Source organism: Augochlora pura, chromosome 4 (assembly GCF_028453695.1).
Source record: "Augochlora pura isolate Apur16 chromosome 4, APUR_v2.2.1, whole genome shotgun sequence".
Taxonomy (NCBI): Eukaryota; Metazoa; Arthropoda; class Insecta; order Hymenoptera; family Halictidae; genus Augochlora; species Augochlora pura.
The window spans coordinates 4770599-4785947 of record NC_135775.1 but is presented as its reverse complement, the minus strand read 5'-3'; the positions used below and the strand labels follow the sequence as shown (position 1 = coordinate 4785947).

General features: G+C 41.1%; 1 protein-coding gene across 1 annotated transcript in view; it reads right to left on the bottom strand.

The window, feature by feature from the left end:
- LOC144468959 (autophagy-related protein 16-1-like) overlaps nucleotides 1-15349 on the bottom strand; it is a 324973-nt gene that overhangs the window by 16826 nt on the left and 292798 nt on the right. Inside the window, exon 5 of the mRNA XM_078178785.1 lies at nucleotides 13827-13973. Coding sequence (XP_078034911.1) covers nucleotides 13827-13973 — 147 coding nt within the window. The remainder of the gene's footprint in view (nucleotides 1-13826; nucleotides 13974-15349) is intronic.

The following is a 15349-nucleotide window of genomic DNA, read 5'->3' as shown; positions in this document are numbered from 1 at the left end:
AGCATAATATTTTAATTTTGTCATCATTTCAACCAATCACAACTTCCGCAAAATTAACTTACTATCTAGCAAGCTATCAAATACTCCAAAAAACTTCAAAACCATTTTATCGGATTTTTAAAAGTTATTCCATTCGAATAGCTGCCGACATGCTCTCGATGCAACAGTATCCTTCAGTCCTTGACACGTTTCAATCTGTCCTACATTTTGCCTGGATTGTATAAAATCCAAAATGCGCCATGAATATGGAAGAGTACGAGATCAATTTTTGATCTCGCGAAATTTTCGCGCAACAGGTCGGCTCTCCGTTGGTATAATTTCAAACGGAATAACGTCGGATACCGATGCAACACCGCGAAACCGTACAAGTTATCGGCGAGCGTAAGAAAGACGAAAACGAGCGTAAAAAGTGTTAAACGCCCGTTAAAGTTTTTTAAAGAGCCCGCGCGCGAGGTTTCGATTGAACGAAACGACTAGAATTCCTAATAAAACGATTAAATAGAACTCTCGATTATGTTTACTGCATTCTGTTCGCGGCGGAAATAATCTCATCGGGGCCGGTAACGATAATTTGTTCTGATGTAACGCGTTTTATGTGCGGCTTATCTTTGGAACAGGTATAATTAGTTTTTATTGCCGGTATTTATGGAGGCCGCGATGATAATATGCGCGGGGATGCCTGTGTTTGTTATCCCGCGGAGAGCGAGAGAGAGAGGAGAGAAAGAGAAACAGAGAGAGAAATATAAAGAGAAACAGAGAGAGTTGCATCGTTTACCTAAAACACGAGTAAATGCCAACACACTATTATTTACCACTTTCTATTCGTTATTTTGGTTATCGGTTTCGTAACATAATCGATCGGATGCTACTTTTATTGCCCGGTTGTTGCTGCATCATGCAAACGATCTCGACTCGACTTTCATTCCCGTAGATTCCGGACGCCGGGACAATTATTCTCGAGCCGTGCTCGTACTACAGTGGCGGGCTCGGGCGACTCCAATCATAATTTCTAGATTCTGATATAACAATTTTTTCACGGATTTATTGAAGCATTAAAACATTATGACCCGTCTCTTATGCGAAACAGTGGACTCCGGCCGATGTCCAATTAGAAGAACGCAGGAACCGATAGCGAAATTATTCTATTACGAAACGAAAGCAAACAAAACTTCGCGAATATTTTACATACTAGTAACAGCTAACAGTACACAGATTTTTACGCGCCCCGCCGTAAGAACTTATTATTGCCTCTATCAAAATATTCATACGGCGGCTTCTTGTTGCACCGCGAGCGCTGTAAATGCTTCGCGCGCATCCTATAATTAACGACGCGTTTGAAAACGAACGCCGAGTTATGGAGCGCCGTGTCGTTTCGATCGAGACATTTTCGATGACGACGACGACGATTATTATTCAAACGCGGCTTAATGTTATTCGAGGCTTAATATTATTCGATGCTTAATATTATTACTCCGTGGATAGGGATTTTTAACGAGGCGGCTTTAACGACGAATCCAACGATTATACGGTCGAGTACCGGCCTGTAAATCTTTTATTTTTCTGTGCCTGCGTTACCGGCCCGCGTACCGAATGTACCACGGAACTCTCGCCGCACTTGTTGAACTCGCTGAACTCGCCGAACTCGAACACCGGGAGGACCTTCCTCTTACAGGAGCTCCTTATAGGATCGTCTTTTGTCATACTCCTCTACACCCGGCTCGCACAGACTCTCGAGATTTCTCGAATCCCGTTCGCGGATCGTTCGTTTTTCAATCATCCCGCGGATTCGCTCTGCCACGGGGCTTTCGGTATTTACGGAGCTATTTCGCTATGGAAAATTATTCGCGTTCAACTGTTAAACCAGTTAGAAAATTCTTCGCGCATTCGTTTACTCGATTTCTTAATTTATTTAATTTCAATCTTCGGTTTGCCGAATTATTTAATATTTGTTTTAGTGTATGTGGTAACGTTGCATTAGGTTATGCATAACGTTGCATTAGGTTTTAGAGACAACGATATTATGCTATAGCAGTAACAATAATTTGTTTACTCAGATATTTAGCGATTTTTATTATAATATTTGTCTGAAGTAATAAGTTTACTTTCATTCTTTGTGATTTTTATTTCTATGAATTTGGGTGCATTTATTCGCAGTATTTTGAAATTTTTAGCAATTTGTTAAGCATAGATATATTTATGTAAGAATATGTTAACATTATACCATCATGTATAGTTCCATGATTATATATAAATCATCAATTTATATAAAACCATCTCCTTCTTCTTTACGTTTTTAATTTGGTGGTACGAAAATTGGTATAGGAACGACAATTGAGACATTTACTATAGTAAGATAATCATAATTCCTTAAATTTAAATCATAAATATAATAATACTAAAATATTGATAATATATGACATAATAATAACGATAATAATATATGGTATAATAGTACCAATAAGAATGTATAATATAATAATAACTATTACAATATATGATAAATTCAGTTTGAAAGACTGCGGCGAATGGCTGAAAAAATCGCTCGAAGGGCGCACACCATTAACAACAGAGTAAACACGATTGATCCCAGCACAATGTCCATAAGTCGTTCCATGTTTCTGAATATGGGGGAGTACCACGGATCCCCGGATGAAATATTGGGATATTGAAATACGGCAACGAAACGATCAAGCTGTTGCCATTACGAAAGGGAAGTCGGTCTCGCAAGAAAGTGCCCCGGCGTCCCCGAGCACCATGAATTCCACGCGGCGGAGACGTCGCGACCCGCGGTAACGCCATCAATCAAAAGAACAACGCGCGATCGTCGACTCGATCTTTACCCGGCTCCGGTATGTCGAACATTTAAAACAGGAAACAATGTCCGCGGTACTATGTAACGGAACACGCATTTCCTACGTGACGAAGTATCGATGGCTGCACTTGAAGTTCCGTAACGGTAAACTTCAATCGGAGCGCGATCGAGAGAAAGAAGCGCGCCACGGCCGCGGCGGTACGTAACCGTCGAACGACCGGGCATCAAAGGCGTTTAGCAAAAAAACGATCGCGGGAAGATTGGTACCCGATCGTCGCTACAACTTGTTGTCGTCCCCGCGCAAGAAGCGCGGAAAAACGGATCGCGGTCGTCCGGCGAACGTGACCGCGTACGAATCGGCGTGCGGCGAACACGGCTCGTCGACGGATAAATATTTTACTTTGCGGCCGAAGGGAAAATTGAAAGTAATGGAAAACCCGCGGCTGGCGCGCGTCTTTCTCGAGGACGCGGGTCGACGCCGCGCGGCATGATCGATAACTTCGACTTTTCAATGTAATTGACTTCGCTCTGTTTGAGATTCTACAGTTGTACTTCGCTGGGAACGCTACGGTAGTCCATTTTTTTTCTGTGCGAATTTCAAGAAAGTATATTGAGATCATCCGTGTTTTCTCAAGCGAGGTCTCGCAATTTGGAATATCCTAAATGTTTTCAATATTGACAAATTTTTCATCGAATTAAAATTTGTAACACTTTCATTTTATTTATTTTTTAATAGAAAAATGTATCTACGCTTTTATTTTGCTTAATTTTCAGTAAAGATTGTCTCTGCTCTTTCATTTTGCTTAATTATGAATTAAAAAATGTATCTACTCTTTTATTTTATTTAATTTTCAATTTAAAAATATCTCTATTGTATCATTTTGTTTATTTTTGAATAAAAGAATGTTTTTACTCTTTTATTTTGCTTAATTTTCATTAAAAAAAATATCCCTATTCTTTTATTTCCTTTAACTTCGAATTAAGAAATATTTCTACCCTTTTATCTTCGTAAATTTTAACTCATTTCAATTATTCTTAATAAAACCATTTTTTATTCCTTTATTTTCGAATAAAAATAATCTAGCATGTTCACTTTCGCCAATATAAAGTTAACCACGTCCGAAAACAAAGGAAAGGCAGGCGGAATTCGTCACGCCACAGAAACCGGCTCCGCCACCCTATAAACCGTAAGAATTGCTCGAGGAGAACACGTTGTAGCTAATGTAAATTATATTGGAGATAATGCCGAGGTTTATATGTTTTAGCATTTCTGACGTGTTTAGCACGTTAATGTATTTCTTATTAGTATTATCAGGCGCGGGTTTGATTTGTGGTTGGTAGTTTGCAACGCCGTTTGGCTACGTCACGTTCGCAAAGTCGTTTGTTACCGAGCACCGCATCGATCACGTGGAAACCTACCAAGTGCGAAGAATATATTTTACGAGTTATTTAGTGACCCTAAACACCATGGATAGATCTTTCCGGATGGTCTGTTCTTGATAGGCTCACGGTTCTCCATAAACCTTGTTCGACGCCACCACTGTCCACCGCCACCGCCACCGCCCCGAAATCTATGGGATCTTCCACGGGTCTCATTGTTAAAATCAAATTGAATTATTAGAATCGTTAAAATCGAATTGAATTATTAAAATTGTTAAAATCAAATTGAATTCTTAAAATTAAAATGGAATATTAAAATTATGAAAATTAAATCGAGTTATTAAGATTATTGAAATTAAATTGAATTATTAAAATTATTAAAATCAAATCGAATTATTAAGATTATTAACATCGAATTGAATTATTGAAATTATTAAAATCAAATCGAATTATTAAGATTATTAAAATCGAATCGAATTATTAAAATTATTAAAATCAAATTGCATCACAAAAATTATTAGAATCAAAATGAAACGAATCTGTTTTCATTTTTGCACCCATAAGAATATTTTCAGATAGGTGAAAATGATCAAGAGTGAAAGTATACACTGTCAATGCATTGCAAAATCGAAGGTTATATATTTTATCAGCTTAATTGGGACTGAGCGGTGCTTGATAAATTATCATTCTAATTTCAGCGATATTAAACGGCAGCACGTCGTTGCGCGTTCGATTTTCAATAAATTGCAATCCGATGCGTTTATTTACGACGGAACGGAACGATGGAGAGTCATCGTGCGCGACTATAAACGGAAAATGATGGAGTTTATCGTACAATTATGTCAGAAGGTAGCACGGAAAGCCGTGCGCTCGACGCTTTACGTTTCGGATCAGCTCGGCGGTGTCGGGAAAGCTGTTCCTTTTTTTTCCTGGAGATCGCGCGCCGGAGAGAACACAGGAGCCGGGCAAAAACCCATGAAATATATTAATCGAACTACTTTCTTGGGGGTTCAGTCACACAGGGAGAGAGAGAGAGAGAGAGAGAGAGAGAGAGGGGCCGTAGGATCACGGGCGAGTCGCCCGCTCGTAAACTACAAAACAAAATCGCCGTGAACGGGCGCGCGTGATTGAAATATGGCGTAATAATATTTATGAGATGCCGTTACTTGTCGGTTACCGGCATGGAAAGAATAATAAACCCGCCTCGGTTACCACGCCTCGGCACGCATTTATTTATTAATAACAAGTTTCGCAAATCAATGTATCCGCGGCGGTTCCGCGGCGGAACGATACCCCTTATTCCCGTGACGGTACGCGCACGTGGAAAAACCTTTGTGGCTCTCGAGCACGCTCTCCCCTCTCTCTCTCTCTCTCTCTCTCTCTCTTCCTCTCTCTTCTTTTCCGCATTCTGCCGGCTGAAAGTCGGGTGAACTCGTATCGACGCCCGGGTCCGGCTTATCCGTGAACGCGACGTCGCCCATGGCCAAGGCTTCCGGTCGATTAAACTTTTCTTTTTCTTTTATTTATTTTTTTTTTCCATCATACCTATCGCGCCAGGAAGCAAATTAAGGAACAATGAAGCCGATCAGAATTTGTAATGCAAATGCGTTATCAATTTTATATCGTTAATTAGCGGCCTCCCCGTGGATAATCTGAATAAATTGCGGATGTTCTTATTGCTGTCGAAAATAACGGCCGCAGGTTTATTGCTTCGAAATAATAATTTAATGCGCGAGTTAATAATGCTGTAACAATCGGGCCCAGCTTTTATTGTCGTTTTCCTGAATCGTTATCTTAATGCTATGCCGCTGCTTGCGAAGATACTCGTAGTAACCACATATTGTTCGTTTCGCCGAGCATCCGTGAAAATGCAACGATGACAGGATTGTATTAACAAAGACAATTCTAGTAGCGAAAACAATACTGTTAATGAACACAGTACTATTAAAAAAGACAATTCTATTAATGAACAAAATTCTATCAATGAACACAATTCTATCAATGAACAAAATTCTATCATCGAAGACAATTTTATCAGAAAAGAATATTTGCGAAATATGAAACCTTTTCAATTAAAATTGCTCGAAATAAAAGAAATTGAAAAGAAATTTAATGCGCCTCGTTCGATAAACATAAAAGTTAATCGTGTGCAAGGACAAGCTAAAGGTACCGCATTTGGCCAACGAATAGTAACCGGTAGTTGCAAGTTAATTGCTCGGTTCTGTAATTTTCGTCTGTAAACACACGCAAGCATCGGCGTAGTACAAATGTTCCAATTTACATTTTACTCGCATTTATGTAACGAGAATTCGAGGCGAATCCGTTCTCTTCAGATGAACGCGATGCAAATTAATTGGAAATAATGTCGATGTTACTTTCTTCCCGGGCTTCCGCAAATTGACGAGCGGCGGGTTCGTTGAATCGCGGAACCGTACGCGAATCAGGACAGGTATCGGCAAGGTAAAACGCGTCGTTGTTATATATTGTTATGTTAGTTGCTCGGTGGTAATCTCGTGGAAATGTTAGAGACGTTTCCGTAACCCTTTGCAGTACGACTCCTTTCACGCTGCGTTGATTAGCAATTATTAATATTTTATTTTTTCTTTAATAGGACTGAATAATTATTGTCTTTATTTAGTTACGTTTCTAGACTTGATTACAGTGTTATTTTATTACTGTTTCAATTTTTACGATATGTTATAATTCAGGAGAAGATATTTTCCCATATTTAGATTTCTGTACCATAACCTATGTACACTAATTGCGAACAATGCTCCGTTAAAACGGTCTACTATAGCGGTTCGGTCGTAGGTGTCGAAGGGTACTGTTACCGCATCAATTTGATAGACAATGTTGCAATAAATATTAAAAAATGATTGTTTCCTTTGCATTAGAATTTGAGGAACTCCATCGACTCCTACACAAAAGTATCAAGTTAGACAGGCAGCTTGAGAAGTATAATTAATCAAAACCATTGAAAACAATGGAAGTTGAGGCTTCATTCTATCAACTAGAATTATTTTTATTATATTATTTATATTTATACTATCATAAATCAACCGCAGATTTGATGCATTCGATATAATGCGTATAAAACAATTAAAATATTAAGAGAATTCAAAAATACTATCGCGCTATTTTGAGCTCAATAAAATAGTTAAAAATAAAACAAACTGCGCGCGTATTATGGTACATGAAAGTCTATACTCCGGTTATAAAACAACCGGGGTGTGCATTAAACGAATTCTTCCTTTTTTTGCGGTATCAATACGGTCACGTTTCTAACGAAGATTAACGCGAACGAACGCGGAATTCGCCTGCATCACGTTTCGAATGTCTTTCATATTTCACCGGATGCTCTAAATTATACACGAGTTATTTTCAGTAATTAATAATGTACCCGCGGCGCGAGCATCCATTTAAAAACCACAAGGCGCGATAACGCCGCAAATTATTTCAATCATTCATGTCGTATAATCACTTCCCGCGATCTCGCGCGGAGCTTCCTGCGCGGCACCGATCCTCGTAAAATCGAACAAATGATGGCCGGCGTTGCCCGATGATCGGACCGCGTCGCGTTTTATGATAAGAACGCACTGTTCTCGGCTCGCAACAATTATGCCAGAAATGGGGCGCCGCTATCTCTCCGGTTGCTGCACTTTGCAATTGGGACAGAAAGTCTTTATCCGGCACGAAGATCTGCGGCCTGCCGGTGACATTGACATTAAACATACCTAAGCGACTAACGTGCGCTGCTTTGCAACAATGGCGTCGTCGCTGTTCTTTCAATTACTCGCTATTTTTATGGAGGCGCACGCTCGGATTGAGAAAGTTATTCAATTATTTGTTAGGGAAGAGTGCTCGCAATTTGAAGAAGTTTGAAACGAGGATTGTGGCAAGTGTTGTAAGAACAAACTCTGAGACAAACTAATTATTTGCAAGTTTGTGTTGTTAGTAAATTTTATTTGAGATTGTAATATTTAAAAGGAAATTTGCGATTCACTTTGTTTAATCAAACTTGAATTGAGATATCAAGTTGTGTGGCTTTATTAATACTTTAATAATTCTTTGATTCGGATAAAATTAGTAAAAATAAATTTTCGAATTTCAGCAAATAATTCTGACATTTCTGTATAGGGGCAGTGTCAGTGAAAGTGCTAACCCCTTTGCCCTCAAAACCATTTTAACACTGAATCCAGTACAGCTTCTCTAATCTACAGTAATTCCATTTTATATATATTTTGCATTTCGCAGATATGAAATGGTGACTCATACAATAGTTACATTTTTAACAGTTTTTCAAATGTAAATAAATACGACAGTGCATAAATTATTTTTAAAGTAAAAGGTTAAACATGTAATATAGCCTTTACATTTCTATGGTTACCAGGAAAATGCACTAATCGAACTGTATCACATAAAATTCACCTATTTAACAAAAAAGGCATAGCCGGAAGAAACTCCACACAACGAGCAGACCCATGCAATTAGAAATTCAATTGCGAGGCATTAGGGACCAGGACACTAGGCGACGGTATCTCGGAAGCGAGAACACGTGACCCGCGGCGTTCTCCGGCCGGGGGCCGCGGATTTAATTTCGCATTGTGAACCGATCGATAACCTGACAAACAGCACGACGCGTTACTCGAGGAATCCGTAATCGACTTGAAACTAGGATCTAGGCGGACGGATCATATTCGGATAAGCGGCCGCAACGGGCGTAACCGGGGCCCGCGGAACACGGCGCCGAACAAATAAGAAGAAGATCACGCACTATAATCTGTTAACGCCGCGACTAACCCGCCGTTACACATCCATTCCATCAGTTTGCATTATAGGATTTCACGAAACGACCGAATCTCACGCTTTATCCGTGATGGATGCGGCTACGTGTATCAGGCTTTCGAGAGCGCGCATTAAATACGAAAACGCGCGGCGGCGGCGGCTCTTCTCGCGTCGGTGTGTGTGTGTGCGAGCGCCGGTGCACGCCACCAAGAAGAAGAGCAGCTACGGCTGTGCATGGCCGAGGCAGCGGTGAGGCTCTGCGATACCGAAGGAAAAAGAGGGCGAAAGGGCGAGGCGCTTGTTAAGTTAGTCCCGGGGATTCCTGAGTGCGCGCGTACACGCCGGCAACGTACGAATTACACGATCCAGCTCGTGCACCGATGATCACAAGAAGTCGAAGGGGAACGACAGAGAATGAAGGTGATGAGGAGGACGACTAGGAGAGATGACGACGAAAGATGACGACCAGAGCTGACCGGGGGATAGCGAAAGAGAGAGAGAGAGAGAGAGAGAGGGAGAGAGAGAGAGGGAGGCCGGGGCCTAGCCGAGTTCTCTCCGGCCGCTCTCCGGGCCTCCTCGCCGGGCCTCTCCTCTGCCTAGCCTGGCAGCCACGACCTCCTCTACCGGTGAAAGTAATAACAGTGAAACGTGCGCATACACGCCGGCGAAATCACGCACGCAGACCAGCTCACCGGGACCAGCTTACCGGACCAGCTTTTACGTGACCGGTGCTTAAGCTATTTTTCGATACGACCGGTACTTAGGTGCACGGCCGGCACTACAACCGCCCGCTGGGCTCTCCCATAGAAACCACCACCGAAGATCCCGCGTCCTTGGGAAACTCGAGGAGGCCGAGGACGCGAACTGGACCCCCGTTCGCCACACGAAACGGATCCGCGCAGGAACGATGGGAGGAGGTGGGGGGGATGGATAATTGTGAAACGGATCGAGGCAGAGTCCTCTCCTCGGCGCGACGCGACGCGCCGTCACGCACCGTCGGTCTACCTCGAGCGAGAACACCATCTAAGCGGCGACGCTTCGAGCTTAGCTCCTCTTCCTGTTCGCCGGTCCCGTCTTTTCATTTTCAGCCCGTTCGCTTTTTAATTGGAACGTCGGAGAGAAGGGTCGGCCGATCGCGGTGCTACGGGTGAAGGAGTAATAGGTGGGTCTTCGTTATATCAATTTGCTTGCGAAGTGTAAGCGAAGCGAGTCAACTGGATTGGTTTTCATTCTGCGATGACGAGTAGGGTGAATCGATGGTGCAAAGTTTGAACGGATGGCGGAGAAAATTGATATGGGAACGGGCATTTATGTTTGTAACAATTTAAGCGGGCGGGGTTCGTTTAAACTGGATCACAAGAGTAATACAATTTATTGAAGCTTAGCGATAACAAGTTAGCATAATACCGAGTAGGGATGACATTAGAGTAATTGAAGAACTATTTTTAATTTATTAAAATTATTAGAAGAAAAGATATATTTTTATTTAACCCCTGTTTTCTACACTCGATTATTTTGATTTTGCATAAATATCCACAGTCTACTTATTCTAAATGAAAAAGTATTATATTTATACTACTATGTCTACTCATTGTAAATAAAAGAATATATCTTTCTAAATTCTTCTTCAAGTATATGCTTGAAAATTCTTTTTCAATAACCGAGCACAGATCTTCGAGCACGAATGTAAATGCAGGCCTGGGATGTAAATATCGGTGTACGGGTTGCTTCATTATTCATGAAAAAAAAAAAATCGAAAAATGAGTATTTCTACGTGAAAGAAATTTAAAATTTAGAAACTGTCGTAGTTTAACGTCATTACCGGAAGCTAGACTTCAAAGGGACAGGAGCGCCAGGAAATATCCGCGAAGTTAAAGACTAAAATGTTGTCGTAAGTCTTGTACCACGGAAACGGCGTAAAAGTATACTTTCGAATTTTTCATGATTTCCGTCGAAATTAGAAACATGTAAAGATTTTAGGAAACTCTAAAAATATCGTTGCAATATTTGTTAGTTTAATAGTATATTTAGTATAATCAGCATAGTCAGTATAATCAGTATTATCAGTATAATCAGTATAATCACTATAATCATTATAATCATTATAATCAGTATTATCAGTATAGTTAGCATAACCAGTATGGTCAGTATAATCACTATAATCAGTATAATCAGTATAATCAGTATAATCAGTATAATCAGTATAATCAGTATAATCAGTATAACCAGTATAGTCAGTATAATTAGTATTACCAGTATAGTCAGTATAATCAATATAATCTGTATAATATTGATTAATACCTATTAATATCTATTAATATTTAATAAAATGTCTATTAATATTTGACGCGACGTTTAATATAATATTTATTAATATTTACTATATCACATCGACAAAATTGATTCAACATCAAAATCCGTAATCCAATATCAACAACTACCCTTACTGGCTCGAACTTCTCGCGCCAGCCGAGCTAGCTTCTCATTGGTCAGCACTTTTCGTTAATAGCTCGTAAACAAATCCACGGATCGCATTTGCGCCAAGAAAAAAGTAACTCCAAATGACCTCAGGAACCCCTCGTTCCCCAATTGCCAGTGACTTATGGCAACTACTAGGACACCCTGTACAACCCCCACTCCAACCGTGAACAATTAATTTTCACGGGAAACGCGCGTTACCCGCGGTCCAGCGGCGAGCAACTTTGAAGTCGGATAGATCGTTAAGCGAAAGACATTTCTTCCACGTGCCGTAGCAATCTCAGTCGCGTGGAACCGGGGGCGAAGGAGGCGACCGGGTTACCGTATAAACTTTCGATATCGCGATGCATCGTATATGCATAATGCGAGTGTATGAAAATATTATGTGTGTACGGTTTACGTGGAACGGCCGCGTGTGCCCGCGGATATACGGGCCGCGACATGGACGAGGAAATCGGGTCACCGTCGAAATATTTTTCCGGACGTTTTCGTCTTGCTGGTGAAACGCGGGTCGCCGGCGCATGCGAGGAACCGTCGCGGCGGTCGCCGGGGCATAGGGCACTCCGGCGAAGCGTTCGCCACGGCCGAGGCTATGCAAAAGCACTCGAAGCGGTCTGCCGGAATCGCGGAGCTAGGTGTCCGGGCGAGCGTCCGACGCGTTTCCTCGCGTCGGTCTTTATCGCGGCGGAAAAATTCCGCGAGAAAATTAGAGGCGGCTGACAGGATGCCGCGTTGCTTTAATAACAGGCGATAGAGCGGTCGCCTTAGAATGACTTTTAATTTCATGTTAACGCGCTTTTAATACCCTTTCATTTGGTCGCAACGACGACGGCGGCGGCGTGCCCCGGTCGGACACGATACGCGTTCCGGGGCACGCCGGCGCGTCGTAAAAATTTTCTATAATTCAATGACCCGCGCCGCGGCGAGCTCGATCGCCGGCAATTTTGTACTAAATTGCGTAACGGAATTTATTACCGATAACAATCTATCGGATCCTCGTGAAACGGACGCGGGATTTTCTTTATAATCCCTTTAAATAACGCGCGGGATCTCGGCTCACTCTCCATCTCGAGCGGTGGTCCCGCGAGCCGTTCACGCCGCCGCGCGTGAGCGTTTTGCGGACGGAGGATTAAAAGACGGGCGGAATTAATTAGCAGAGGACGCCGAAATTTAATAATGTTGTGGCAGATGTGAGGGATCACGCGCGCAAAGGGCCTCGTTAAACGAAACCGATAGTCGAGCCGGCCACTTGCGAAGGAGATCAACCAGTTTGGCATTGACGATGCTACCCTCGCGGTGATTTACGCGGCGCTGCTTTGTTTAGGCGGGAAATTATCTTCGGCAAATACGATTTATTTGTTCACGCGCCGCTGTTAATCAAAATCCAACTTGTAATTCGCGTCGATCCCACGGACGGATTCTCGCGGATTTTCCACGCGAAAATATCTCGATTCGATTATTCAAGTTTCGAACAAAAACTCGAAGTCGCCGACGCGCGGAAGCTTGAAACACGAAAATGTTGGACGCGATTTATTTAATAATTTCTGAAGACGTTTTTGGTGGTTTCACCGTGTATAAGCGGCACTCATCCAGGCAGTATAGATTTTATACGGGGACGGCTGTCTCGATATCAAGATCGAAATTTCATATTTTAATAAGTTTCACCGTTATTGGTAACACAAGCCATAAAATGTCGAATAAACTTTAACAGGTTTTCTAGCATGCATGGATTTTATAACAGCCGGGGGTTTAATATCGTTATTGCACATTCCAATCGATATCTATTTGACATCAAAACAAAGATTACGATTTTTCGTTGCCGGCGGCGCGCAACAAAAAGAGCGATATTTGGCCTCGAAAATACACGGTGTTAAATTTTTACAGCGGGACCCAATGTATCGTCCGAATAAAATTGTTTGATGGAATTCGCGATACCGGATATTGATAGAAATGATACCGGCACTATGGCCAATTCGGCGAAACGTAGAACAAACGCCTGGCCATTTTGCAGTAACTACGTTGCATCGCGTGAAATATGTAATTGTGATTATTTTTATAATGCTCGGAACGATTGATTGCCGTTTATTACCGTCGGAAAAAATGTTTTCCGTAAGCTTCGCAATTTTATCGCCTGCATTTTATTATCTGTTGTTTGTTATTTTATTATTGGTGTATCTTGCGATAAAAAATAAAAAGGTGCGGAAATTATTGCTACGATTATAACGAAAACTGTGAAACACACGGTGTTCATTGTTACATAAATCATCCACGGCTCGTCTACCATGCATTACACGAATGCTCGCTGCTCGAATAAACATCATGCACCAGAAATGTTCACCGTTGATCGATGACGCGGGGAGAAGTTACTTACGAATGATTTTTCAGCACGGTCTCGATCATATTTGTGACGACGGACCAAATGAAAACGGATCCGTCCGAAGAGCCAACGGAAATGTATTGACCGTCAGGGCTAAAAGTTGCTCGTGTCCAATCGAAGCCGACTTTGAAGCCATCGGCGCTGCAACAAAAAAAAAAACAGAAAAAATGAGGTCACGATTATTTTATCAAAGCTGGTACTCGATCGTGCAATGTAATTCGTATGTCTGACAAATCATTAAGATTCACGCGATTTATCGCAATTTTCGTCGTCTGCGTGTACGTTTATACGAGCAAATTTTCGAAAAAGATTTCGTCGTGAAAAAATGTTGACAGAGATAACAGAGTAGAGAGAGAGAGAGAGGAGGAGATTTCTTTGATACAGCGATTTAGGATAAAATTAGATTTGTGGAAGGCTTGAGAAATGGTAGAGGATCGTGCCGGTGCTTCGAACTGGGGAATGAAAATTGTCGAGAATCAGCGCTGGTAATCTAGGGTTGCCACGACCATCGCACCTCCGGTACGCTAATACAACCTCGAGACATCATAAACTGGGGTTCTCAGACAGCTGCGCATCACGTGTGATCGAATCTTGTCTTCGAGACCTTATTTATGACTACCCCCGGGGAACTTTATGCAAACTTGCACTTTTATGGGGCGAATTTAAGGGAAATGAAATCTCCTCCGTTGATAGCTTCGTCGAATTAAGAGGGTATCCCGATTATAGATGCGTTCTTTTAGATAGCATTTTTGATCTCGGTTTAATACGAACGTTAGACCGTTTTATAATTAGATTTTTATATTATATTTATAGCTTATTACTATATTTATTATTATACTGTATTATACGGTGTTTATTCCAAGTAAAAATCATGTCGAACGTATATGCTATAGGATATTGAAGGAAGCTCCGTAAAAGTGTACCTGATTGACTATTAATCAGCAAAAATAGAGGATAAACTATTTATATTCATTAGACAGTTATGGCCGAGATAAAGTCAACATTTTTGTACAAAAAACTGGTGGCATTTCAAATATTAGTATTTCTAGCTTTTAGCTTCCTCTCAATAATTTATACCTCAGCTAAAATATTATTTTTCCCAAAAGTATGCAGAACACACATTGTACAGGTAAAGATAAAATAAATGCAACGGATGAATTAATTTAAAAAATACTAGCAGTGACATACCTTAATTTTGTCGAATAAACGGCCGTTAACAACATTTTTAAAAGATAATTTCAATGTTCGCCACGTTTTTAAAAATATTTCCTTTTTTAAAAAATATGAAATACACAGAAAGCGCATTATACAGATAAAAATAAAATAAAACAGTCGAATTAAAAATACAAATGGCGAAGTATTTCAGTCCTACCGATCGAACAGGTGTTGCAAATATTTTTAAAAAATGTCTTGCAAACTTTTTTGTCCATAAAAGAAAGGGTATGAATTTTGGAGACGAGACCGCGATAGATGTTGGGTCGATTTCTGCGCTTTCGTGTAATTGTGGTTGCAGAACG